The 27,656-nt window shown below is 46.5% G+C and overlaps 1 protein-coding gene across 2 annotated transcripts in view; it reads left to right on the top strand.

Moving 5' to 3' along the window:
• LOC119169175 (spliceosome-associated protein CWC27 homolog) overlaps positions 1-27,656 on the top strand; it is a 199,570-nt gene that overhangs the window by 158,825 nt on the left and 13,089 nt on the right. The window contains exons 9-11 of one of the 2 annotated variants that reach the window (XM_075886293.1): positions 3,012-3,139; positions 7,438-7,547; positions 11,636-11,698. In XM_075886293.1, coding sequence (XP_075742408.1) covers positions 3,012-3,139; positions 7,438-7,547; positions 11,636-11,698 — 301 coding nt within the window. The remainder of the gene's footprint in view (positions 1-3,011; positions 3,140-7,437; positions 7,548-11,635; positions 11,699-27,656) is intronic. The other variant, XM_037420284.2, reaches the window with a different exon arrangement.

The raw sequence follows: 27,656 nt of genomic DNA, 5'->3' as shown, positions 1-27,656 counted from the left end.
GCCTCGTGGGAATAACCACAGCCCCTGCTGAGCTTACTGAAGATGCAGAGTCATCCGTGTAAATGTAAATGCGTCCGTTGTGCTTCTCTTGCAGGAAGAGTAATGTGGCCTGCTTGAGGGCTAAATGCGACGTTTTCTTACTTTGGATGCCAGGAATCGTAAGAAGGGCTTTGAGTGGGTGTAGGCACCACAATGGTAACGGCAACCCTGCTGCATGCATGGAGTGCAATGGAAGAACTGCACAATTCTGAGCTACACTTGTGCTGAATGCTGAGTGGGGCGTAGAAGTTCAAAGTGAGGCGAGGTGATGTGATGGAATTCGTGCGAAATGTCTTAGGTGCATTCTAGAAGCGTCTACGCGAATGTATGTGCTGACTGGACAATCACGTGCAATGACTGTCGCTGCTGTAGATGGGCATCTCAGAAGACCAATATTCGCAGTGCTTGGGCTTGGATCAACTGGAGGACGCGCGAGTTTGTCTTTCGAATCCCGCAAAGCACGGGTAAACTGTAGCGCATATAACCGAGGAACAGAACAGTGTAGAGTTGAAGCATTGCTAGTACCAATGCACCCCACGTTTTTTCAGCAAGATACCTGAGCACGTAGGTGATCATGGTGAGTTTCGTTTTCATGTGGGCGATGTGAGGGCTCTAGAAGAGGTCGCGATCAACTATGGCTCCGAGGAATCGGTGGGCCTTCACGAAGTTGATCATCTGTTCGTTGATTTTAATAACATATGGACCCATCATCTTATGTGTGAATGCTGTAAGCAACCACTTCTCTGATGACAGCTCTAGTGTCCGTTATTCAAGGTACTTTGTCGGTAGTGTAGCAGCTCTCTGAAGCCGGGCATGCAAATGAAAATGTGTTAGGGTTGACGCTCAGATGCAGATGTCGTCTGAATATATTGATAGATAGACTGATTCTGGAAGTGCATCAACCAGGTTGAGGAGTGCTAGATTGAAAAGTGTGGGGCTAAGAACAGCACCTTGAGGCACGCCACGATGGATGCAATGATGCATTGTTGTGCCATTCTCCGTCTGTACAAAGAAAGTTCTGCCCTTCAAATAGCTGTCGATTCATTGGTAAACTCGACCCCCTAATCCAACATTTTCCCTGACATCTAGAATGGCTTCATGCGATACATTATCATATGCGCCTTTCACGTCCAAGAGCAATGCCGCAGATAAACGTTTCAGTCTTTTTTAATGCTGCACAGACGTGACCAGGTCAATAACATTTGCCATGATTCTGCACATGCTTGCTTGGCTGTGAGAACAATCAAGGATTACATTGAAGATTATGCTCCAATTTACTTGAAACTAACTTTTGCGAGCGATAGAGCAGCTGCCCATTTAAGAACTGATTTGGTTAATAGTTACTAGTGCCACAGTGGCATTCCTTGTAATCCCATGCAACGGTAATGTTGAAGGCCTCTGTTCACTATTGGAACCAACTTTTGTCGCTAAACCATTTGTTGTTTTACAGAAGGAAATCGGGGTTAGTATGCCATTGAACATGACAATGCGAAGGCTTTCATGATTAATAAGGTATAGGAAGATTTTTCTGTAGAATTTTATTCGAAGATTCATCTCCGCAAATTACGACAAACGAGCAAGCATCAGTCAAATCAAATCATCCCTCGGTCTCCCTGTTTTGTCAGCTCGACGCAAAATTTCACGCCTCTGTCTTTTTCACAAACTTTACTACAGCTTTCCTCACCTACATGGCTCACTTTTACTTCCGCCTGTCCGAACATCCCGTCGCCTATTTAATTCCCTGAGTATCCAACGTCTGTTTGGCTCTACTAATGCTTTTAATAAATCATTTCTTCCTACAGCTATTGATGAGTGGAACGGTTTGACGGATGCTATTGTCAGCGAACAAGTTGCTGTTAAATTTAGAGGTTTATTACTAGCTACCCTTGACTCTTAATCGCTGTTTGTCTTTCTTTGTTGTTTGTTCTCTGCCGCCTGTATATTTTGGACCGCGAATTGACTGTTGAATATTTCGTTTGACATGCTCTGTTTTCTTTTTTGTTTTTTGTTGCTACCTGTATGTTTTAGTAATTCAAAAACTGTAACCATGAACTGCATTTTCATTGAAATTTGTACTTGGATTGTTTCCCCCCCTTATGTAATGCCCCGAGAGAGGCCCTTAAGGGTATAATAAATGATGATGATGATGATGATGAAGGATCATGTCCAAGTAGTCCTACAGCAACTAAATATTAGTTTTCTATGAAGACACAAATGCCAACCCGAGTTTTTGCACCCTCTTTTTTCTTTTTTGAAAGAAATATACTTCCGTGGTGCACAGGGATCGTTTCAGAAAGAATATAGAGCAGAGAGATAGGACAGAGTGCACACTTACAACCAATTTTATTGCACAGATGGCGGGAATATATATATGTGCAATATATACATATAATATAATCTGTGCAATGGTGGGAATATATATTCCTGTGCAATGGCGGGAATGTATATTCCCGCCATCTGTGCAATAAACTTGGTTGTAAGTGTGCGCTTTGTCTCATCTCTATGCTCTATCTTCCTTCTGAAACGGTCCCTGCTCACTGAGAAAGTATATTTCTTTAAAAAATGCAATACCAACCAGCCCGAGTAGCCACTCTTTTGCTCTTTCTTCTACCCCCACAATCCAATAATTAGGTCTAGGAGCACTAGCAAAACGCTACAGTTTTCCCATATTTTCACTTAAATACTAATTTAATCTCATTTGCACTAGATATGTCATATGATGTGAGCCAAAATGGTTGACGTGTAGAAAACTATCTGCTCTACACCACCAGTTTTCATTTGTAAGGGCTCTCGTGTGCCCGCCTCCTGCATGTCGGGATACAGACAGAGGAGCCCTGAAAACACAAGCGCGGCTTTCCTGTGACTCACAAAAATACATTCCGGATCACTCGTCCTTATTACATCGAAAAAAGCAAGATAAGAACTAAATATGTTGATAAAGTTTCTTTTAGCATCTTGTTGTCCGTTTCTAGAGAATGACGAGAAGGAGGAGGAAGGGGATGAGCCAAACAAGCTGATGCGTGCCTACAGACAGGAGCAGCGTGCCTACACCAAGAAGAAGCAGCAGATGCTGCCCAAAGGGTCGCAGAGGGAGCAGAAGGTACTCTTTCCACTCATCGTGCAGCATCTTGGTAGAGCCAGCACCCACAGAGCGCTCGATGCAGCATGGGAACGATGGATAGTACACGGATTTGCCTAGTTTTTGCTCTTCTCGCTCCGTTTGGCTTCCTGGGGCCTGAATTCACTTTGTTGCGAGACGAAGTTCAGCAAAGATTCAGCAGCAGTTGCACTTGATCACCTTGGCCTTTTTAGGCTAATATAAATCGACTCACAAAGTTTCAGGATTTGTTGTTTTTTGTGAAACAAAACCAAAACACAGCAATAAACAAAGGCACAAGTGAGTTCGAAGCCCACAAGCATGAAGACTGCATACTACCCATCATTCCCATGGTCGCAGTACTAGAGTTCCCTCTAGAAAATTTCAGAAAACTCTATGGAGCCAACAACACACACAAACCGGAAACACTTTATTTATCAACAGTGAGTGCGGGTCATATGTTTATATGTCCTGTTTTTTCTTCTTGCATTTTTCATTTTTCACAATGTGGGAAGGTGCAGTGCTTTTGAGAAGGATTAGGATCCCCAGAAGTGAAGGCATTTTTCATTGCACATTTTTATTAGCTGATCCCTGTGTAGTTGCTCGCAGCAACATCACTGTAGCTGCCAAGTCTTGTCGCCACAGTGGGTCTCTTGCATGCTTCCTAGGTGAAGGCAGAAAAGCTCTCAAAATCGATGTACACAGTGGAAACTTAGTCAGGCTAAAAAAAGCAGCACTCATCTTTTCATGGGGGGGGGGGGGGGGGGGCATTACTTGCTTTGTCGGTGAAGACTTTCATTCATTATAGTGAATCATCATTTATCTACTCAAATGCATCGAAGAAAGCTGCGCAAGTTGTCCGGTCTTCTAACACAGCCTTTGTGTTTGTCCTCGTTCCAAACACTCCGTGTTAGTGAGGGAGAGTTGCTTTACTGTGTGCAATAGCTGTCACAAATACTGGCAACAGTAGTGGCGGACAACTACGCCTCCAAAATGCTGTTGTTGTGCTCTCATAACAGTTTTCGCTGTGAAGAAAATTATTTATGGGAAAGACCACCATTTTCTCTTCTTTTACAAAGTGTGCATACAATCTTAATCACGGTGTGTGGCCACAAGGACTTTCTTATGCTCGATCACGTGAGCTGTGGTTCACGTTACCTCAAAAATCTACCCTGTCGAGAGATGTGCCCTTCAAATGCCTTAGCCTCCCGGCCACAGATCATGTGACCGCCACATTGAATGGGCCACACTGAGGTAACTAGCCCTGCACTATTTGAGCGGGCTGCTGCATGTCAGTGTTCACTCTCAACTTTACTTCAAGCCTCCTCCGTATTCCCCTGAACGTCTGTGTTGTTGTAGGTGTAGTCCTTGAATGCATATTAACCCACGTTACTAGAAAAATTGACCAAGAGAGGCTATTTCATTTTAATTTCATCTTGTGCAGTATGAATAAGAGAAGTTGAAATGGTCGGTCAGCACTTGAACTTTTAAAAGTGTGATCAGGTAATGATCAAAGACCTGAAATCCTGCTTTTGGCATACCTGCCACGTTCAAGGATTCTGAATCCGGGAGATTGCCGCAACAGAAGATGGGGGGGGGGGTCATGCCAATTTATTTGTCCTCATTTTTTTAAACCAAAAGGAAACAAAAAAACCATCGCAAAAAACGGGGGGGGGGGGGGGGGGGGGGTGTCACAGCATCCCCGGAAGCTGAAAGGTTGTCGTTGCGGCTCGTAGTGGCCAAACACGTGAGGGTAGGGTTTCCCAACTAAAGCGGGAGCATCAAAATTGGAGTGTAGACAGGGGGTGGCTACGGCTTTGGGCAAGGGGATTTAATGTTCTGCTGCTCTGCACCTTCCTCGCTTGCTTTGATCAATAAGGTACAGGGATTACTTAGTTTGAAAAGCTGCTGTGTATTTTCAGCAGCCTGCTGGACTAGTTAAAATACTCAACTTCGATGCATACATGACGTGATATAGGAAAAAGGGATAGGAAGAACCGTGCTTACTTACTTCGTCTGGCTACTTTTTTTTTATCTGTTGGACTCAAGCAAAGTAAATACAAGAAAGTTTTGCTTTGATTGGAGATCTTTATTTTTGACATTTTAAGAATGTGCAGGCACTCAGAACTTCTATGCAGAAAACATTACGCATATATGTGTTTTGAGTAAATAGGCTCCGACGTTTTTTTTACACCCCCTATACAAGATTTTCAATTCGTACTCTAGACTGCGGTGATCACATTTGCCGAATATTTCAGCACTGCGTGCCGTGCAGATCCTTAAAAAAAAAAAAAAAAAAATCTTACGCTTATTGTTTTGGCTGACCGATACCCTTTGTACACCCACGCAGTGGGACGAAAGCTTGCGCAACGTTGTGCACTACTGAGCTCGTCGATCGGTTCTGTGCACTACAAAACATCGCCTTGGCCTTGTGGCAATGCAGCTTCAACCGCGCAGTCCCCATCATCATTTTTCTGTGCTGCCCTCTGCTGTTTTGTAGATCCTGAGACTCTGGGAGAAGCAGTACTGCCAGAACAAAAGCCTCTAAGATGAGGAGGCGTCTCACTACCATACTGTGTGGGGTTTCCGGCCCGCGCAGGGCTTGGTCATTGGTTGCGCACCGGTGATGTATCACGGACGTTGTGTCGCGTTGTCGAAATGGGCAGTCACGACGACGGGATACTTCTTCGCGCAGGAGGGTGGAGAGCGGCCACAAGACAATTTAAAACCTGCTGAAACGGATGCTCTAACCCCTGCAACTTCCTTATTATAGCGCATGTTCATGAAATTCTTGTGGCAGCATGTTCACCTACCAAAAGTGTGCATATTTCTCTTCAATAAAATTTTTGGACCTCGGTGTACTGTACTTGCATAATGTTTTTTGTGACCTCCTTTAGATCAGGAATGACAGATGTGGAAATTTTATTTCCTGTTTTTCTCAAAACTTGATTTTAAGTTGTTCACCGCGCAAAAGGTTGCATCTTTTAAATTAATCAACATTTTCCAGCAAAATTTTTCATCTTCTTGATTAGACATTAGCCTGTTCCTAAAACTAACCTCAGCCAGTGTGCCGCACTTACGCAATTTAGTTTTGCTGCAAGTGCTAGGGCAGTGGAGGAGGTAGGAGGGGAGGAGGAGTTTGAACAATTTGCCAGCACACTTTGCCATTTGAAAGGAAACTGTCCCATATCTCGTATGTAGGCAATTTCTGAAGAAGGCTTGGTGCCAGGATTCTAGAATTATGTTGTTACCAGCCTCCCAAAACTACTCAAATCTGGATGCCGGTTCTGAAACACAATTTCGTTGTACAATCTGGTTTCCAAACAAGGTGAACACGTGGGATGCTTCATGAAGACAATGCCTTGAACCAGTCATGCCTGTGTAGCTCACAAATATTCTTCAGAGAATAAAAAAAATGTGGGGCGAAGGCAGCTATGATCAGGCGGCAACCTAGAGGCTCGCGGGCCGCATGTTTGAGACCCCTACAAAAGGATAATTGAAAATTATGAATAAGCTTTTGTGTTCAAATTGAAATGCAGCTTCACCAAATTAGATATTTTCAGTTTTTGAGCTATTATTGTCTGCATGCACAACTGTAGTGCTGCCAAGCTATTTTCTTTTCATGCTGTAGAATTGATAATTACGACTGCCGGTGCGAATGTATATTTTGGGTAATTTTGATTATTGTTAATAATTTCAGTTTTTCTTTTGCTCAGTTCACTTGAAGTGTTTTTTTTAACTGTTCTTGCTAAGGCAGACACAAGGCAAACAGTTTTAGGTCCAAATCCAATGCCAAGATACCTTAACAACTTTTATATGACCTAAGTACTGTTGTGTGGGGAGATAATTGCAAAATAGAAATATAGAATCATTTGGATATCTCCAGTGTCATGCTCTAAAGTGCATTCTCACACGTTCTGCCATCTTTTACTTATTTTTCTTTGCTCATAGCACAGTGAATGTGCATGGCTTTATATGCATCATGCACACTCTGTCAATAATTAGCTAGCAGTCCCAGCTTCTACTATAATTGTGCACGTTTTTATTTAATGATAATGCACAGATTAGAGCCAATCGGTGTTCAACACTGCACTGAAAGTGCTTACCTCAGCACCTAATCTACTTGTTGCTTTTGCCAATACCGAGGGCTGAAGGTCAAGTGGCCGTTCCTCTATTGACAGTATGCAGTGTTGCTCCACTAGTATCCATCTGCCTGAGCTGCGAAAAAGAATTAAAATAACAGCAGTATCAATGAACAATAGTCATGGAGTGAGGCATTGTGGATGCTCCTGTTTTTGCAGACACTGGAAGCCCTTGCCCGTTTCCAAGCTAAAATGACTGAGCGCTTGTCAATGGAAGATGAGGATGACCAAGGGGAAGACAGTCCAGACGATGACAAGTCAGATCGGTGGTGAGTCTCTCATCTGCTCACTGCAGGTTCAAAGTAGAGCATGTGTTGCTTGGCACCCATTGTGTATCAAAAGAAGCAGTGCAAAAAGTTGTGTGCGGTTAAGTCTACCTTTTCTCCTCGTTGTGGTTTTCCCATGTTTTAAGGCAAAAAAGTGTCATGCTAGAGTCCGCCATGGCTGTACTGACAAATTTTCATCGCGGATATGACGTAGTAAAATATATAGTAAGAGATTGCAAAGAGAAAAAAATTAGAAGAAAAAGTTCCGTAGCGGGGCATTGAACCAGCAACTTCTCACTTGGCAGCACGTGACACAGGCCACTAAGCCACGAAGTGTACGCTGTCAAGTTGGCTAACATAAAGTCACTTATATACACCATATACAGTTGGCAGTCTTCAGAGCTCCTCAGCTTCATCGCGTTTTCGTCATCAGTAGCAAAATTTCACAATAGGCTTGCGTTGGGCGTCTCTTGTGTTTCTTTGGACGCACGCCTTAATGGGTTATGAACTCTTGGATTGCGTGTGCGCTTATCAGATCAGACTCGTGATTCAGGAGAGCATGAAAGTGACTTCGCTTGCTGCCGTGGCCTCATCTATGAAAGGATCACGGTGCTCACATACGATGAAGTAAGAATGTTGTTCATGCTCGTCCTGTGTATAGTGGTGGGTTTGTTTCGAGTGCCCTGCTTTTTGTTTGAGCAGCGTGCTTTAGGTGTCGAGCTGAGACAGTTGTTTCTTCGTGCTTTTCCTGCACATGCTCATTTTGTGTGTGCTTTCTGCATGAGGTGTGCACTGTAAGTTTCAAGTTGCTTGCCAATTTTTGCGTAAAAATGCAATTTGTTGCTGTAGCATTCATTTTTTCGCTGTTGTGGTGAAACAATGAAAAGAAATGCTGAACTACCTCAGTGAAGACACATTTCACTTTCATGTTATACCGATTCCCAAAAAGAGGGATCAGCTTTCTTTTTTTTTGCTGGCATAGGCTGTCAGCTTTCAAGCAAAGCTTGTTATGACTCACAGAGTTGTCATGCACGAAAAACCCAGTGCCAATGAGTTTTTGTTATGCCTGCGAGTCCACAGCGGACGTCCGTGCCTCTGAAAAAGGCAATCTGTGTCAAGGCCAGCCTGCCTGACGCGAACAACTCAACGGCGTAAACACGCGCGGCGCCTTTCTGTCGCCCACGTGCAGTGAGTCAGTGCAGCCAGCGAGTCCGTCGAGTAAACAACCGGCGTCTTCCTGTCTGGGGGGGTGACGCAATGCGCGGCGACGTCACTCGTCCTTGGGTGCAGCCACCTGCAGCGCAGCCTCTCCAGGTTCGATGAGAAAGAAGGACGCGGCCCAGCGGCGCCCTCATTGGAGGATTCTGACCTCGCGACCAGTGGCGCTTCGGGTTGGACATTTGGGTTGGACCCGGGGCATATAAAAGAAGCCCTGCGGCGCGTCGAGAGAGACCCCTTTTTATAGCGGACCCATTTAAGAGCAGACCTATGTGTTAGAGAGGAGAGCTCGGCTCTTCGAGTCTCTGTCGGCCCCAGTGCCGAATTTGTAACGCCTCTGTATATATGCTGTACATAAACCTTGTTTAAACTCACCGTCGTCTCGTCCGCTCGTCTATCAGCTCTGCGCAGAAGCAGTCGCGAGCTGAGATACCTACGCTACCAAACGGCTGGTGACCTTCCCGGCGGAGTTCGAAGCAGTGGCACCTTCGGGACCGTGTTGGCGTCGCCGTCTTTCGTAACCTGGTTGCAGCGGGGAGATTCGAGGCGCCCTTCGTAACGTCGTCGGAGGCGCGCTTCGAAACAGTGGTTGCAGCTTGCAGCGGTGAGATTCGTAGCGCCCTTCGTAACGTCGTCGGAGGTGCGCGTCGCAACAGTGGTGGCAGCTTCGCAACAGCGTACAAAAATGTGGCCCATATAGGTATGCTGGTCACTGACATAATTTTCCAATAACGAATGCTCTCTCTATCGTGGATGTGTCGACAATCAGCCATTTCTGGCACAGATCTTAAATCAAGTTTATTCCTTGTTGCTACATTTCATTGTCCTCTGAATAGAAATGCGTCACCATTGTTGTTTGTAAAAACTCAGATGTTTCACTGCTGAAGGTCCCATTCTCGACATAAATGAAGGACAGACGTTTGAGCATTTCAAATTGCTTCGGAAGTAGAACATTTATTGAAGCTATTTTATTTCAAGGAAGAAAGAAGGACAGCCAGACGAGAACTGTGCACATTGAAAACCGGCAATAACAAAATCTTGCAGTAACACAATTATCGCAAGAACAAAGCAAACTCTGGCCCGTCAAATGCCTATAATGTGTTTCACCTTTCTTGACTTGTAAATGCTGCTAATTAGCAATCCTGCAACAACGAAAATTGAGAGGGCATTGCTCCACATGTTTTCTGCTGGTGCGAGGTCGGCATGCTGCAAAATGTGCTCAAAAGTTCTAATCTAAGCTGCATTACATACCACTACATTGTTCTTGCACAAGTCCCACTATCTATGTGTGCCAAAAGCAGTAGATATTGTCTTTGCCACCATGTTGCCTACTTTGTCTCATTTTTCCTTAAGTGTGCATAGCCACATTAGAGTGCAGATGCAGTGTCGTTTGAATGATGGTGCAGCTACGGTAATAGTTCGCTGTTCATGAACGGCTGTTTGCGAACAGTTTTGTTTGCACACGTAAAGCTTGATTTTTCGTTCGATGTGGGACCCTTTCTGGTGATGCGGTGTGGCAGCCGCACAGAGATGTGGCCAATCAGTGACGGTGCGTGTGAATCGGACAGTCCGAGACGTTTTGGGCCTTCCTTAAAACTCGTGATGCAGATGTTGAAAAATACAACTACCTGCATTGAGAAAGAATATCTCTGCATGGGAACACTCTACAAATTAACTCAACTCAAGCATCAACATTTCACCTTTTCCCAATTTGTGGCATCTTGGGCTACTTTGGCCCTTACAAAGCTGTGCACTGCCTCAGTGACGTGAATTACAAGGTGGTGCCCCAAAGCTCGGATATCTGTTTGAGCCAACTACATGACATGCCCATGCCACGTTTGTCCATATACCGTATTTACTTGCGTAATCCTCGCACTCTCATAATTCTCGCTCCCCCCACATCGCCCAAGAAAAATACAATTTTTTTTCCTCGAGTAATTATCGCACCCCCGAAAACTGCCGCAATAATGTCGTCTGCTCGTTCCAGCCACTGATGATGATAGCGCACGCCATCTGGCGCCATCTCTTCAACATCAAGCGTACTATTGCACGGAGATTCGATCCAATCCAAGCCAAGCCGAAGTGGTCAGTGTGCGTTGCGGCGTGTTTTGTTTGTTGTGTGAGTAATCTTGGCAGGTTATGGGGCGATACTGAAGCTACACGGCTGCTTCAAGTTGCAAGTGATAGATCATGCACTAAACAACAGCAACAGGGCCGCCGGTAGGCCCTTCGGGGTCTACGAGTTTTGTGTTCGCTACTGGTGACGGCAGCTGAAAGCCACCAAGACGCGTTGGGCCTGCCATGTGCCTAAAACAGAGATTGATGGTAAACTTTATTTCTTCAGAAGGAAACTGCGGACGATTCTGTTAAATAGCCATCAGCCCAATACTGACGTCCTACGCTTACCTTTTGAGGGCTTCTGTTGAGCGACGAATGCTACCGCTACGCCCGCAACGCCAGCAAGCTTTGTGTGTAGTATTCTAATTCTCGACTGTTTGCTTCCACTTTTTGTGTCTCAAATAAATCTTGTTTTGTGTTGAACCTCTGTTTTTATTGTTGAGGTAAGTTCTAATTAGTACTTCTTAAAGCTTGCTGTAAGTTGCTAGTGTGAGAAACCCGATTTGCGGCCACTTCGATTTCTTTCTCGCTCTCTATGTTTCCGGCGAAAGTTTTTCCCGCGTAATTCTCGCACTCCCCCACTTTGCATCAGTTTTCCGGCAAAAAAAGTGCGAGGATTATGCGAGTAAATACGGTAGTACGGATGAAACCATATCATGCATACGTGTGATAATAGATACTTTAAACTCCTCTTCATTATGTGCAATGTTACGGTTGTTATTTTTCTTACTTCACACTGCCGTCTTTTTCCATAGCCATCTCTGGCACCTGAGTCAATCGACCGGGATGGTCGCTCCTGCCGGTGGAAATGAGGCGAGGTATGCTAGCAACTATAGTGGCCAGCCTCTTGAATAAAGACAATGAAGTTGTTTGCTGTGGTGTTAGCCATTTTGCACGGAGTTTTGTATCTTCATTCCTGTGTGTTGTAGCACCTATTTGCTAGCTCGGCGACAATATTATTTTACGATAACAGTCTTGTTTTTATTTTTTAATATTTTCGAGGAAGCACTCAGCAGGTCACATGACCGAGAAGTGGCGCCATGATGCAAAGCGATTTCTCTACCACTTGAGAAAACATGACGGGGAAGCTTCAAAAGACTTACATTTATTCACAAATCAAAGGACATCCATCATTAATTAAAGTAATCGGTGATGCATGTCTGCACACGTTTGCCTTGCAGCGAGTCAATCAATTTTGCACGCAGTTTGTAAAGCATAGTAGCGCGTGGTTAAGTCCAGCACCAATGCTTTCTAAAGATAACGGCAACGACTACGTCTCCACTGCTACCCTCTGCACCGAGAAAAGAGGAGCGTCTCCATGCGGAGAGAAGCAGATCGGCATGAGAGAGAGAGCCAACTCTCTGCATCAGATTTATTATTTTTTCCCCTCTCTCCGGGCGCGGCCTTGAAATAAGAAGGATCTCTGCATGCAAAGACGGAAAAGCGAGAAGTGTGACACAGGCGTGTTGCAGACCGACATTTGAGAGAGCAAACAATCCACCACAGTCTTTGCTTTCCTTTTATTCTTTTTCTTCTTTGGGCGCAGCATTGAGAGGTGCCACGACGGGATTGAGCGTGGTGCTGAGAACATTTTCGGAGCACGGTATGTTCGAATTAACCGTCGTAAGTGCTTGCGCGTTCGAATTACAGGGCGTTTTCGCCCATTGCAATACACATAGCTTTGACAGACCACAGCGTGAGTTCGAATTAAGCATGTTCGAATTAATGAGATTCGACTGTTTATTTTCCGTCGCACGCATGGTCGTGTAGCGGTAGATCGGGCTGCGAGGCCGTTTCCTTCTTTGCGTGCTTATAGGTGTGCGCCCATCTGAGCATACATTGACATGAAACTGATAATCGATATACTGAAATAATAGATAGATATAACAAAATAATTGTGGCTCCCCTTCAACTTAGTTATAACGAGGTTTGAGTGTAGTCTGCACCACCCGCTCAGCGGCACCGTTTGAAGCAAGGTGGTTAGGAGGAACCATCATTCGGCAGATTCTGTTCTTTGTCAGCCAGGCCAGATATACTGCGCTGGTGAGATCGGGCTCGTTATCGAAGACTATGATGCCCGGCAGCCCCTGGGCTGTAAAGATCTGCCGCAGTGATGCAATGGTCGCACCTGCTGATAAAGTGGTGACAGGTATAACCTCCACCCACTTTAAAAATGCGTCGACCATCACCAGGAAGTAGTGGCCCTTGAAGGGGACCCCAAAATTCACGTGAAGGTGGGATCAGGACCTTTGTGGGAATGGCCATGCGGTGATCTCCACATGATGCGAAGCCCGTTGATGTTCCTGGCAGACTTGGCAGCTCTGCATCAGGTGAGCGATGTCCTGGTCCAGTCCAGGCCACCAAATGAGGGACCTGGCCACCATCATTGTCTTTTCCACGCCAGAATGCCCCGCGTTCAGCAACTGCAGGACCCTGGACTGGAGACTTTGTGGGATCACCACCCTGGAACCCAAAGGTAGGCAGCCCTGCTCCAGGCTCAGCTCAGCGGCCTAGTGGCTGTAGGGTTGCTGCACCAACTACTGCACTTCAGCTGGCTCTGTAACAGCAGCAGGCATCTCTGGCAGCAGCAACTGGCTTAGGGCATCAGCAGGCCCCAGGTCTTTTCCTGAACGATACACCAACTGGTAGCTGTAGGTCGCCAGCTTCAAGGCCCATCATACTACTCAAGGTGATGCCTGCACTGAGACCGCCTTGTCTGGCCCCAATAGCCCCAGAAGTGGTGGTCCGTGACTGCCTCGAACTTTCGGCCCCACAGGTACTGGTGAAAAAAGCTCGCTGTAATGTTGCTCTGCCATGTGAAGATGACGAGAAGCAAACGACACCGGGCGTTCTTGGCCATCCTTATCTTTGTGCGCTAGGACGGCTCCTACACTGTATGGAGATGCATCTACAGTAAGGGCAATAGGCTTGGCTGGATCGAAGTGCACTAGCACCAGTGCCTTGGTGATTAGCTGTTTACTGTGCTCAAAGGCCACATCCTGCTCCTTTCACGCCCAATGCTGGCCATCTCGAAGCAGAATGTGCAGTGACTACAGATGCACAGATAGGTTGGACAGGAACCTCCTGTAGAAATTGATGAGGCCAAGGTAGCTTTGCAGCTATTTCTTGTTTCGGGGCTTCGGCACCTTCAGAACAGCCCCAACTTTTGGGGGGGAGGGGGGCGGAGTCAGGCCGGCCTGGGAGATGAGGTGTCCCAGGTATTCTACACTGGGAACCATGAACATGCACTTTTCCCGCTTGAGCTTGAGACCTGCATCCTGAAGTCGGGCCAGAACGTTGTGCAGATTCTGCATGTGGTCTCCATCGTCAATACCGGTGACGAGGATATCGTCCAAGTACACTGGCCCCTGAAGATGTTGTCCATCTCTCTCTAAAAGATGGCTGGTGCCAAGGCCAGGCCTAATGGTAAACGCATATATTGAAAAAGCTTCATAGTTGTTGATATCGTGACGTACTTCTGTGAGGCCTCCTGGAGCACCAACTACTGGTACGCGTCTCTGAGGTTGAGCTTAATGAAATTCTGGCCACCAGACATAGCCTACCAGAAATCTTCAATCCGAGGCAGGGGGTACTTCTCCACGGTAGCGACAGGGTTGATTGTAACCTTGAAATCCCCACAGATTCTGACATTGCCGTCTTGCTTGGGAACTGGAACGATGGTAGTGGCTCACTCCACAGTCTTGACTGGTACCAGGATGCCTTCTCGTTCTAACAGTTGCAGCTCCTGGGTGACCCCGTCCTTAAATGCGAACGGCAGCGGGCGAGGCTTGAAAAACTGAGGCCGCAATCCCTCGGGTGCATGGATTCCAGCAGTCATACTGGCGGATGTGCCCATCCCTGGCTTGAAGAGTGATTCGAACTGTTAGAAGGCTCGGGTTTTCTTGTACACCATGTAGGGCTGCATCCTGGCCTTCTGGCAGCCGAAGACACAGTGTGCAAATTTAATTCCTGTCGAGCAGCATCGGTGACGAACCCGTGATCAAATACAGAGGAAGGGTTGCGTCCCTGTTGCCAAAATGAACGCTGATCTGGGCCTGGCCTTGGACCTGCGAAAGCTCTCCCGAGTAACTCCTCAGCATGACGCCTGAAGCCTCGACGGCCACTCTGAGGAGCTTCCTTCTGAAAAGTTTGCCAGCCATGACCGACACACTGGCCCACGTGTCCAGTTCCATAGAAATGGGGCGCCCGCAAATTTCTACGGTTAGTACGTATGGCGGCACAGACGACGGGTCAAGGCTTGGGTGCCACATGTCGAAAATAGGCAGGTCCTCTGTTGCGACGTTGAGCCTGGCTGCGGAGGAACCCGAGCCTGCTGCCAGACTTTCCCCGCCGCCAGTTGCGGTGCCTACCCTGACCGCGGGCTGGTGTGGAACCTGGGCTTGATCCAGGCTGCTGCTGTAGTCCGCTGTTCTGCTTCCCCATTCGGCATACTCGTGCAAGGTGCCCAGTTTCTCTGCACATCATCATCATCATCATCATCATCAGCCTGACTACGTCCACTGTAGGACAAAGGCCTCTCCCATGTTCCGCCAGTCAATTCGATCCTGTACTTGCTGCTGCCAATTCATACCCGCAAACTTCTTAATCTCATCTGCCCACCTAACCTTCTGTCTCCCCCTAACCCGCTTGCCTTCTACGGGAATCCAGTCAGTTACCCTTAATGACCAGCGGTTGCCCTGTCTACGCGCTACATGCTCGGCCCATGTCCTTTTCCTCTTCTTGATTTCAACTATGATATCCTTAACCCCTGTTTGTTCCCTAATCCACTCAGCTCTCTTCTTGTCTTTTAAGTTTACACCTACCATTTTTTTTTCCATTGCTCACTGCGTCGTTCTCAATCTAAGCTGAACCCTCTTTGTAAGTCTCCAGGTTTCTGCTCCATAGCAAAGTACCGGCAAGATGCAGCTGTTATATACCTTCCTCTTGAGGGGTAATGGCAATCTACCTGTCATGATTTGAGAGTGCTTGCCAAATGTGCTCCACTCCATTCTTATTCTTCTAGTTACTTTAATCTCGTGGCTCGGCTCTACGGTTATTACCTGCTCTAAGTAGACATAGTCTTTTACATCTTGAAGTGCACTATTACCTATCTCGAAGTGCTGCTCTCTTCCGAGGTTGTTGTACATTACTTTCATTTTCTGCAGATTAATTTTAAAACCCACCTTTCTGCTCTCTTTGTCTAACTCCGTAATCATGAGTTGCAATTCGTCCCCTGAATTACTCAGCAATGCAATGTCTTCGGCGAAGCGCAAGTTACTAAGGTACTCTCCATTAACACTTATGCTTAACTGTTCCCATTCTAGGCCTCTGAAAACCTCCTGTAAGCAAGTGGTAATTAGCATTGGGGAGATTGTATCCCCCTGTCTTACACCCTTTTTGATTGGTATCCTGTTGCTTTCTTTATGAAGCAATATGGTAGCAGTTGATCCTCTGTATATTTCTTGCAGGATGTTTATATATACTTCATCAATGCCCTGATTCCGCAGTGTCTGCATGACTGCTGATTTTTCTACTGAATCAAACGCCTTCTCGTAATCTATGAAGGCTATGTATAGTGGTTGGCTATATTGTGACCATTTCTCTATTACCTGTTTGATAGTATGAATGTGGTCGATTGTTGAATAGCCTGTTCGAAATCCTGCTTGTTCCTTTGGTTGATCAAATTCTAATGTTTTCTTTACTCTATTAGCAATTATCTTTGTAAACAGCTTGTATACTACGGAGAGCAAGCTCATCGGCCTGTAATTCTTCAAGTCCTTGTCATCTCCTTTCTCATGAATTAAGATGATGTTAGCATTCTTCCAAGACTCTGGTACTCTTCCCGTCAAGAGGCACCTCCGCACATGAAGCGCTGCTAATGTACGAACTGGCACTGTGAGGGGGAATGGGCGTCACCGCAGCGACTGCATCTACTGCCCCTTGCCACCATCTTGTTGACCGCTGCTTCTGATGACGTTCCACGCGCAAAGTCGACTGCTGCTCCTGTTGACTCGCCAGCGTCTTTTGTCGCCACGTCCATTGCCAGTGCTGCTTTCACCACGTCGTCCAGCAAGGGGTCGGGAAGTTCCAGGAGATGAGTCTTTATAGTTGTTTATACCGCTGACGAAACAGTCTCGTTGAAGTGAGCCCAGCTGGTCCCCGAAATTGCAGGTACTCGCCAAACCTCGTAGCGCAGTGACGAACTGCCCGAGGCTCTCTTCTTCCCGGGGGCTCCGGTTGTTGAAGCGGAAATGCCCCATTAGCAAGGACGATGCTGGCTGAAGTGCGAGCGCAGTGTAGTAATCGACTCGCTGAGCGTCTTGGTATATGGTGTAGCCAATTTTAAAAGGTAGAGCAGAAGACTAATGACTTGGGTTCCGCAACTTGCCAGGAAAATGTCCCATTGTTTCTCCTCGGGCGTGTCATTAGTGTGGAAAAACGAGTGAACTTGCTCCTCATTGATGGGCCAGACAGACCTGTCCCCCTCGAACAGCTCAAGCCTTCCATACAGCGGCACGGTATCGGTTGCGGGGAGTGATGTTTTGCCGCTCTCGATGGTGTGGGTCAACTCGTCGACTGAACTCGTCGCCAGTGTCACGATCTGCCCTGAAGACCGTGGACGAGAGGGAGGGCCGAGGCGCCGTTCTCTAGCAAGGACGACACCACACGCTTGGCAGAGTAACCACTACTGACTGCTGAGCAGCGCTCGTGAGTGTTTATAATCTAAGCACATCCAAGGTTGCCTGCCAAACTTGGCGACATAATGAATCTAGGCCGGCAGGGTGTCAAGTACTCGTAAGACTTAATAATAATTATTTATTAGTAATGTTTTCACAAGAAATATTAAAGTATATATGTACCAACAGAGCGCTATTTGAGCTAGTATCGGTATTGTATCTGACCTATTTAAAAAAAAAAGCTCCTTGACTTATCTCCTGTTTGTCTGCGTCCACGCTCGAATGGCTGCAATGCACTCTTGGTTGATTTCATAAGTGTAGGCTTTGCCATACATCTATAGTTGCGCTTTTATTGTTCCCTTGTGATGAGCCACGAAATTTAAGCTCACTGTTGCAAAGTTTGCCAAACAAAACGGCAACCGTGCCACCACCAAGCACTCCAGCACGAAGTTCCTCGAGGTGTGACATTCTATACAGGAGTGTTATGCAGATTTAATGTTCTGTAGATCATTTTAATAGAGTTAAGGCTTTGGACGAAAAAAACTTAGCCATTTTCAAACAACGCACAAAAAATATAACTTTGTCACACACAGGAAAAAGAGATAGAAAAAATACAAGCAACCAGAAAATGTAGTAAATAACGGCATATTTGATTGGCTACTCCGGTCCTCTGGCTCGGAGTTGCCAAATGCCAAGGCAGCTCACAACATTAGTGCGAGAGGCAGCGCACCAATCGAATATATCGCCGATCTCGGAGCGCTCGGAGCAGGACACTTGCGCCACCGTGCAGCCAGCGCTGGAAGCTGCCAGGTAAACATTGCTGCGCCGTGTCAAGAAATGGTGCCGATCAGTTCAGTAAACATCTCTCACATGTCTGACCTTATTTATATTCTTTCCCGCTCTCTCTGACATGTCTAGATGTAGCAACAGCCTTCTGAGCTCAGTACATAAATCTTGCATTCATCGTCATTTGAGCTGCTATCTTCAAGGCAAATCGCAAGGCTGTTTGCGAGCTGCTGTAACAGCAGCATTGACATTTCCTCAGCCATTGCTAGCCAGCTCGTTATTGACATGGTGCATTTGTGGCTTCATAGATGTGAATTTTTCCCACACACACTCAAAAACGTCACTGTTAATGCACGTGCACTAAGTATTACGCACCTGGCGATGCCCCCTTTCGAAATGCACGCTCGCGCTCCTTACCTGGTTCACCTGCCTGCAGCTACGGGATTGGCCGGCTTGGGTCACATGATCGGTCCTCCTGGTCAGATCACGCTGCGCTCTTACTTCGAAGTCAGAGTGGTCAGAAGCACTCCTAGTCAGAGGCCGACGCTCTGAAAGAACCTACCGAAGGTAGCCTGAGCGCTCGAATTCTACCATCCAAAGGTGCAGCCACTTGTCAGAGCGCTCGAAAATGCCCAATCGAATGCACCACAAGCTAAGTCTACAACGATGCTGCTGCAACTGGCACCACAAGACTTATTTAAAAAAAAAAAAAAAAAACAGTCACCACCGGTTGTTATGTTGGCTAAGATGGCGCAGTCGTTGCTTACACATCGAGTCAGAGGCACAGCCACTCGTGGAGCAGACGAGGAGGCAGGAAGGCATTGCTGACTAAGGTGTCTTTAGGCACGGACGCCTGGCGGCCTCCTTGCCCACATATGTCACACAGAGGCTGGCAGCAGGCTCTTGGTCAGGACGGGTGAAGCAAGCGGCAACAGGAACCACAAATGGCTGGCTCCGAAGACCCTCCGACGCCGTCAGGGCTCGACTATGAAAGCAGGGAGCACGGACCCTGACACCAGCGTTGTGACCCTATGCCTTCTCTGGGTCTCCCTTTCTCAGCTTCCAGCCCGTCGTAATCTTTCTTTTCCCGTGTCTCTGTGCCAGCTTCACAGTTTTCGTCCGATTTTCCTAGTCCGCTCACCATGTGCTGTGCCCCACCAATATTGTCCTTTTCGTGGTGCACGTGTCCGTTGTGTGGTGCCATTGTCGCATCACATCACCGAGTTAGCACCACTAGCAACACTATCACAACACTGCACCGAGAACACCACACCAACACCGCCGCACTGTTGCACTACACTCGTCACAAGAAGAAGCTGAAGAAAAGAGTGCTTTCTTGCTAATACAAGTTCCCTGCTTAGAAGATCTCTTCAATAGTGTGCATAAGCTTGGGTCATTTGGTATTGCCATATCGTGCGACCTGGTTTCTCCCAGCATTGTCAAGAAGAGGGAGGAGGAGGAATAAACGTTTATTTTTCAAAACGGTGTAGCGGTGTAGGTTCTGCGTCCACCATAGATGGGAGGTCTCCTCATTCCAGGAGCCCTCTGGCTTTCGCTGTCTCCTTAGCCCTGGCGATGAGATGTCGTTGTTGGTCCAGATTCTCCAAGGCGAGCTTGGCCTTCCTCGTTTTGTGAAGGTGTTCGTTTTCTTGAACAGCATCGCAAGTATTCGGCGGAGGCGAGAGGTCTGTATGTATATTGCATGGACACTCGAGGATCAGGTGGGCCAATGTGTCAGGTACGGTGCAAATCGGGCAAACATATTCATGTAACGTTGGGTACAATCGGTGCATTAGTATGCCGTGTGTGTATGTGCTGCTCTGCAGTCTTCTCAGTATGGGGCTGTGCTCTTTGTTGAGCTTCGAGTTTGGTGGTGGATACTATCTGCGTGCCATCCTATGGTGTTGCAGTATTGCAGAGTAAGTGCTAGGTACAGACTAGGCGTTCGCGGACGCAGTCCTGGCGTCTAGGAAGCGAGAAGGGGTAGCCTGGTAGGCGTAATCGCGTGCCGCGGCGTGAGCCGCTTCGTTCCCATGTCACAAAGGTGAACAACATTGGAGTGCTTAGGCGCTTCAATATCTGGATAGCTTGGATAGACAAATGACCTTTGCTGTAGTTTTGCATGGCTGCTTGAGAATCTGTAACTACCCCAGCTACATCCAGGAACGTTGTGGTAGCTACGGCAATCGCCGCCTCCTCTGCAATTTCTGGGCTCATGATGATGATGACTGTGGCAGATGCGAACTCTATGCCCCGAGAATAAATGAGGCTCAAAGCGTAGGCATCTCTACCAGAATACTTGGCTGCGTCTGTATATCTGGCGTCCGGATCTTGGCTGTGATTTCGTCGTAGAGCATTCACTCGTGCCTGCCTTTTTCCCTTGTGATGTTTGGGGTGCATATTACGCAGGATTCGTGCAATACAGAAAGATTCCCGCATGTTTGGCGGAATCCGTTCTTTTCGGTCCGTGTCTGTGTGGCCTATAAAGGTTTCCCTATAGTTCAGCCATTGTAGCACTGATCTTCCAGTGGGCGAGAGCATTAGCCATTCTAGCTGGCTAGCCCTGTGTTCTTCGGCTAGTTCCTGCCAAGTATTGTGCACGCCCATCTTCAGTAGTTTCACAGTGGCAGCCGCGAATGGGAGCACTAAAGCGATTTTTGTGGCTTTATGAATTATAATGTTCAGCTTCTTTACCTCTGCATTCTTCAGAGCGAAGTAGGGAGTGCCATAGGTTATTCGACTGCTGAGGAGAGCTTGCCTCACGCGCAGCTTGTCTTGCTTTTTAAGGCCACTTCTATGGTTCGTGATTCGCCTGACGAGATGCGTGAGTTGAGATGGCGTGCGCTGTAGTTGAGGGAGTGCGGTCGCACCTGACCCATTTTTGTGGATGTGGAGCCCCAGTACTCCTAATGTTACCACTTTCTTGATGGGCTTTCCGTTGAGGGTGACGCTGGGATCAGGTTCAATATAGGTGGCTGAACGCCCTCTCGTTTTACACTTCAGGATGAGGTGTTTCGACTTTTCGGGAGCACATTCGAGACCACATTTTTTCAAGCACCTCCCGATGATATCTATTGCTTCTTGTAAGCACATTTCTTGCGTTCCAGTACTTGAGGTTCTTGTCCATAACGTAATGTCGTCTTCATAAAAGGCATGTCACAGGTCTTGTATAACGTCGAGGAGGCTGGGTAACTTGATCAATGCAGTGTTGAAAAACAACGGCGAAATGACCGAACCCTGCAGAGTACCTCTGCTCGGTAGTCGGCAAGTGTCGTTGCGAAGGTTGTGAATTCCCACTGTGGCCACGCGGTGCATGAGGAAATTTTTCACGTAATCTTATAACCGAGGCCTGCAGTCTAGTTGTTCAAGGTTGCAGAGGATAGTGTCGGGGCTGACGTGGTCGAGAGCTCCCTTTATATCAATGGCTACGACTGAATATTTGCTTCTGGTGCTCAGGTGATCAATGAGGTCTTCCTTAAGCAAAAGGAAGATGCCTTGCGTTGATATGTGTTGCCTGAATCTGAACATTGTGTTCGGAAAATATCCCTTCTCTTCGAGGTACAGGGTTAGCCGGTTGTGTACCATGCGCTCAAATAGTTTCCCTACACACAAGTTAAGAGAAATGGGGCGCAGGTTCTTGATGCTGAGGGGCTTGTTGGACTTCGGGATCATAGTAATCTCTGAATGTTTCCAGGTAGCCGGTATTTCCCCACTCTCCCAGCAACCATTGAGATACTGGAGTAGGGCTTCGGTGGTCTGCTGCGGAAGGTTGCGAAGAGGCTTGTCCATTATGCGATCCTTCCCTGGCCTGGTGTTTTCAGTGAGTGTAGCTAGCGCTGCACCTAGTTCAGCCAGCGTAAATGGTTTATCAAGTTCGGGGTTTGGTTTTTTATTGTAGGCTTTGTCGTGTGCCGTCATAATTATGGCTGCGTCTCCACACAGCTTCTTCTAGAGCTCTCAAAAGGGTGTCAAAACAAATCATATCAAATCAGTTTGATTTACATCCTGAAGGTGTGGGTAAGCTTGAGCAAAAAGCGAAACAATTAGCTTGAGGAAAGCCCAAGCCCCCATATACAAGGCATACAGTAGAGACACTCAAGGATGTGATAATGCTATCAAAAAACAACTAACGTGTTACATACATGAAGAAAAAAATACTAACACAAATACTATCACGAAATCATACCAGCGTGTCACATGAGAAAAAAAAAAAGATAAAGGAGTAAAAATGTTTAATGTAACACTTTGAACCTTGTTTCTACAATATTTATGACTACAATGATACAGGGTATGTGTAGATTTTCGTGCCGACATTCAATCGTACCGGTCCTCTTTGATCCGGCGTAGTTGTGTATAAGCCTACAAAGGTCCGTCCTTGTAGAGCTGTTGTCGAGAAGATCGTAAAGAATGTGCCACGTTTTCTTAATGCTTAGAGTTCCCTGTAGTGCGTCGCAAAATTCAGACCAGTTTTGTCTTCCTAACCTCTCTGCATATTTCTGTGCTTCTTCAGTGAGCACAGAAATATGCAGTGAGTGAGTGTTCAATTCTCTTCTTGAGTTTCTTATTTAGCTTCTGCCCCTTCCATCTTTTGAGAAGAGATCTTTCTTCCCAGAGATGAAGGAGGTGCGTGTCAACGGCTGGTGTGTCCTCATTCAGCTGTATTCTTTTGGCGTTGGTCCGCAATGTCGAGGACCTTCCTCACCCAATTATCTACGTCATCGATGGTGGTCTCAACATTTAGAGCATCTCGAAATGAACCCCACTCTGTTATTTGGGCCGTGCCGATCCTCCTGTGCTTCTGAGTGTGGGCTACGGTTAATTGGATGATGTGGTGGTCGCTTCCCAAGGTTTCTGGGAGACAGCTTTACTCTGCTCAAGACACATTTAACGTGAACGTGAGATTGGGGTTTGTGTCTCTGGCAACACTATTCCCTACTCTTTTCTGGAGTGGATCGTTCCACAAAGACAGTCTGTGCTGCTGAACAGTGTCGTGTTCTTGAGCACCTTTCTTTGTTGTGGTATGGTAGCCCCAAGCCGTGTGAAGGGCATTAAATTCTCCCATTATAACAACTTGATGGACATCGGCGCGTTTCTTCAGTTCTCGAACCATAAGGTCGAATTCTGGTAGTTGGTCTTCTGGCGGGCTGTACACACTTGCAACGAGTCTCTTTTAAGATTTCCTTTCCGGTATTGCTTCTATTACGGTGTGCTCGATAAGCGTGTTGACTGGTTCTAATTCCTGTACCATGAGATTCTTCCTTGTGAGGATTGCTGAACGCTTTGTTCGGACATGGGCGTTGTACCCTTTGTAGCCGCACATTATGTGTATTTGTTTCTTGCAGTGCTATGAGGTCCGGTGGGTCTTGCTTGACAAATTTTTGCGAAGTAGCAAAACGTGGACGGTAGGAACAACAGTTCCACTGCCAAATGCGTAGAGCTGAGAGCGTGTTTGTTGTCTTCTGGTTAGGGACCGCCATCTTCAATCTGTTCAGGTCCCCACTGGCACTCGCGGGTGGGTGAAACTGAGCGAGAAGTACTTTGGCCTTTTGCTCGTGCCCGCTTCCTTATGGTACCCGCGTCCGCAACACCGCAAGTAAACCCAAGCACCTCTCTTCGTTCCTCAAGCTGTACTGCGATAACAGTGAATGTCCTGAGTCGGTGGCTTCTGCCACGCATAGTTCGCGACGTGTTGTGCCGGAAGGAGAGCCCATCGATGCCGGTAAAAACTGGAGCTACCAACGCAGTAGCTCGCGCGACAGATTTGCCATCAATGTGAAGCTAGTTGTGACTGTGCATGCAATAGACATCGGGCATGAACAGCTGTCACGTTTTTGCACTATTCTTGCACAACCAACGCCCATGCATCACAAGACTTTTATTGTAATCGGCAAAACAGTCCATGCTGCAGCTACCAAAACTGTGCAAGAAAACCTGGCAAAGGCGAAGATGATAACTAAAGAGAAAGTGGATGGTGCTGATGTTGCTATCATGTATAATGGCACATGGCAAAAGAGAGGGCACAAGAGCCACAATGGCATAGACACTGCTGTGTCTGTGGACCCTGGTTTGTGCCTAGATTTTGAGGTGCTGTCGAATTACAGCCTGGCCTGAAGCCGGCAGCAGCACTTGCTGGCTGAGGAAGAAATATGGCAAGCATTCCATAGACCTGTCTGCAAAAAAAAATATGAAGTGCCCCTTTCATGCCATGGAAACTGAGGCAGTTTTCCGCATATGGGGCAGGAAACCCTCATACACAACATCATTGCGCTTTACCAAGTTCCTCAGTGATCAGGACAGCAAAGGTTACACCGCTGTTGCTGAGGCATACGGTGAAGTTGTCGTGGACAAAGAGGAGTGCACTAACCATGTCTTCAAGCATCTTAGCACTGCTCTTGGGAAACTGCCAACACGACTTCCACGAGGAGAAAAGCTGACAAATGGCACAATACAGGAGCTGTGGAACTATTACCGTATTGCAATCACAAACAACAGGGGTGATATTCTGAAAATGTACCGCTCCGTCATCTGGGCCTCGTATTTCCACTCGTCATCAAGCAACGCTGCAGGCAGCCACCGATACTGTTCAGAGGGGTTGACTTCCTGGTGCAAGCATAGGCGAGCCGAAGCCCTTGATGAGGCCCCACCCGACCACACACCAATCTTTGTTTGAATGAGCCTTTATTTCATACTCTACATATTTGCAGATAACCAACACTTGTCGGACCTATAGCCAAAGGCTAGTTGAAGGTCTGAAAAAAGAATACCTATAGGGATATCCTAGCACATCAGTGAAAAAAAATAAAAAAATAATATGGTAATATTTCAAATACACAAAAAATTCAAGATTTGATCAAATCAATAGTAAATAATCATATCAACCAACAAGCATCATACAATAGAGTAAAGTATACGGGCTACATATAGATGCAATGAAAAGATAGGGTGCCATTGATCAAGAAGCTATTAAATACAAAAATCTAATATATTTCAGTTAGTAGGCAATTAAATGACTGTAGGTGACCTGAAAAATATGTACTATATGAGAACTACAGAAATATGACGATATGTTACCCAATAACTCAACCCTATATCCTGTGTCAGTAAGTGCACAGAAAGAGCACTAACCATATATGTATATAATTCACAACCTTGTACAGTACTAACAAAGGTGCTATAATTGACTCTGTCTGTAACAAAAAAAAAGAAAATATTGTTTCAGGCCATGAAATATTGACCCAATCTTTCATGGTCGGCACACATTAGTGTTATTTGCGCGAAAGCCTCAAAAACATTAGGTTATCTCCGTCGTAATCTGCGAAAGTCTCCAACAAGCATCCGTAAACTGGCCTATTTCACTTATGTACGCCCCCAGCTGGAATTTGCATCTTCAGTCTTGGTCCCCTTTCCAAGATTACCTAACCACATTGCTAGAGTCCATACAAAACAGAGCAGCCCGGTTTATATCTCGCAATTATAGCACTCATTGCAGCGTAACAACATTAAAACAAGAGCATTCTATTTCGCCATTGCACGTTCGTCGCTCGGTTGCACTGTTATGTTTGCTGCATAAATATATTCACAGCACAAGACGTTCTACGCTAACCTTAGCAGCACCATTGTGCATGTCCAGACGCCTGCACAATCACCTTAGTTTCACTCGCGTTTACGGCAAAACGAAGGCATTCAACTTATCAGCGCTTCCTAAGGCCATATCATTATGGAATGTCCTTCCCGACTGCATCGCCTCCATCACCGATCCAGATTCTTTTCGCGAACATGTGTGTAATCATTTTTCATCACACTAATCGCTCTAACTTCACTGATGTTTGTAGCTGCAGCTGTACCACTCACCTAGTTTCACACTTCTCTTTGGTTCTCTTTAATTTTTGCTGTACCCACCGTTGTCTTGCAATTTATATTGGTGAACGCCTTTGTACGGCTGGCAGTATATGTGTTTGGAAAATGCGTGTGTATGTTGTTTTATTGCCATTGTTCTCCCAGTTCTTGTTATTCTCCCAGTTTTTGTTGCTCAGTTGCACCGCCGTTGCTGCTCACTTGAATTCTATACCGACGCCCTCCGAATTTCTTTATTGTGTTTCGTTCATGTACCTTGAATTTCTTGTTATTCAAGCTTTCTGCATATCGGGAAACATTCGCGTATTACATTTGTTTGAGTGTCAGTGACTAGACACGCTTTGTCACGATGTTGTGTTATTTTCTGTGTATTACATGTTATTGATGACCGCCCTATTACTCTTTGAAGTTTGTACCCCCCTTACTCAATGCTCTCATTGAGCTTGTAAGGTATCATAAATAAATAAATAAATAGGGCATTAGGGAAGCTCGCCAAATTAATGACTACCGTTGGGAGTGTGTTCCAGGTCTTTATTTCTGTGAACTGTAGCATACGACCAAGACTCAGGGATTGGCTGTGCTTCCCATTGACAAGAGCCTCACAGATGAAAAGTAGCTCGAACGACCTTGAACGAAAGACCCAAAACATTGCAGAATCCTTGAACAACAAAATCTTACTCTTGTGTCAGAAAACTAAGTTTGCCTTGCGGACAACAGTGGAAACTGCAGCCGCAATAAAGAACCAAAGCTCTAGTGTGGGGAGCGACAACAACGCCGCACTTTTTCCTGGCGGCGAGCTCCGGAAAATTTGAGGAGAGACGCGAGAAACGTCGCAGGCAAGTCAGTGTGTTATGCCGAAGTTGGAGCGCGTGCTACACGCGCGCAGTGCATTCTGCAGTCGGCGCGACGAACTTGGGCGCTGTGCCGTCAGCTTCGCGTGCTAAAACGAGATGCTCGCTGTGCAAAGTTGCCTTTCCTCAATGGAAGAAGCGGCCCCATGAAAGCGTCGGCCAAGTATTGTTGTGTTGGGCTGCCACAACAATGCAAACAACATCAAGAGATGCTCTCCACGTGTAGCTGTGTCAGTTTGTCAGCAAGTCACAGCTGGCGAACACAGCCACGTTCGTGAAAGATGGAGCAAGCATAACACGAAAGCCAAAACAAAAAAAAAAAAAACAAAAAAAACGAGGCGAGCACTTCAATTTGACTCGCTGTGGTTAACTTCAGCTTTCTGCTTTGCGGTGACGTCAGCGGGTCATGCGCCCACAGCACGGAGGACATGACTCTGAAACTTCTCGGACAGTTTAATGCCATGACCATATCATTTCAGTTTTTATTTTTTTTTAGCACGCCGCAAACGTTTGCACATGACAGTATACGGCTGCTACTGCTAGATATCACATCAAAACAACTATTATATGGTTTCCATAAACATCAACACAGCACATCGATAGCGTAA

Source organism: Rhipicephalus microplus, chromosome 2 (genome assembly GCF_043290135.1).
Source record: "Rhipicephalus microplus isolate Deutch F79 chromosome 2, USDA_Rmic, whole genome shotgun sequence".
Classification (NCBI taxonomy): Eukaryota; Metazoa; Arthropoda; class Arachnida; order Ixodida; family Ixodidae; genus Rhipicephalus; species Rhipicephalus microplus.
This window is presented reverse-complemented; position numbering and strand designations above follow the sequence as displayed.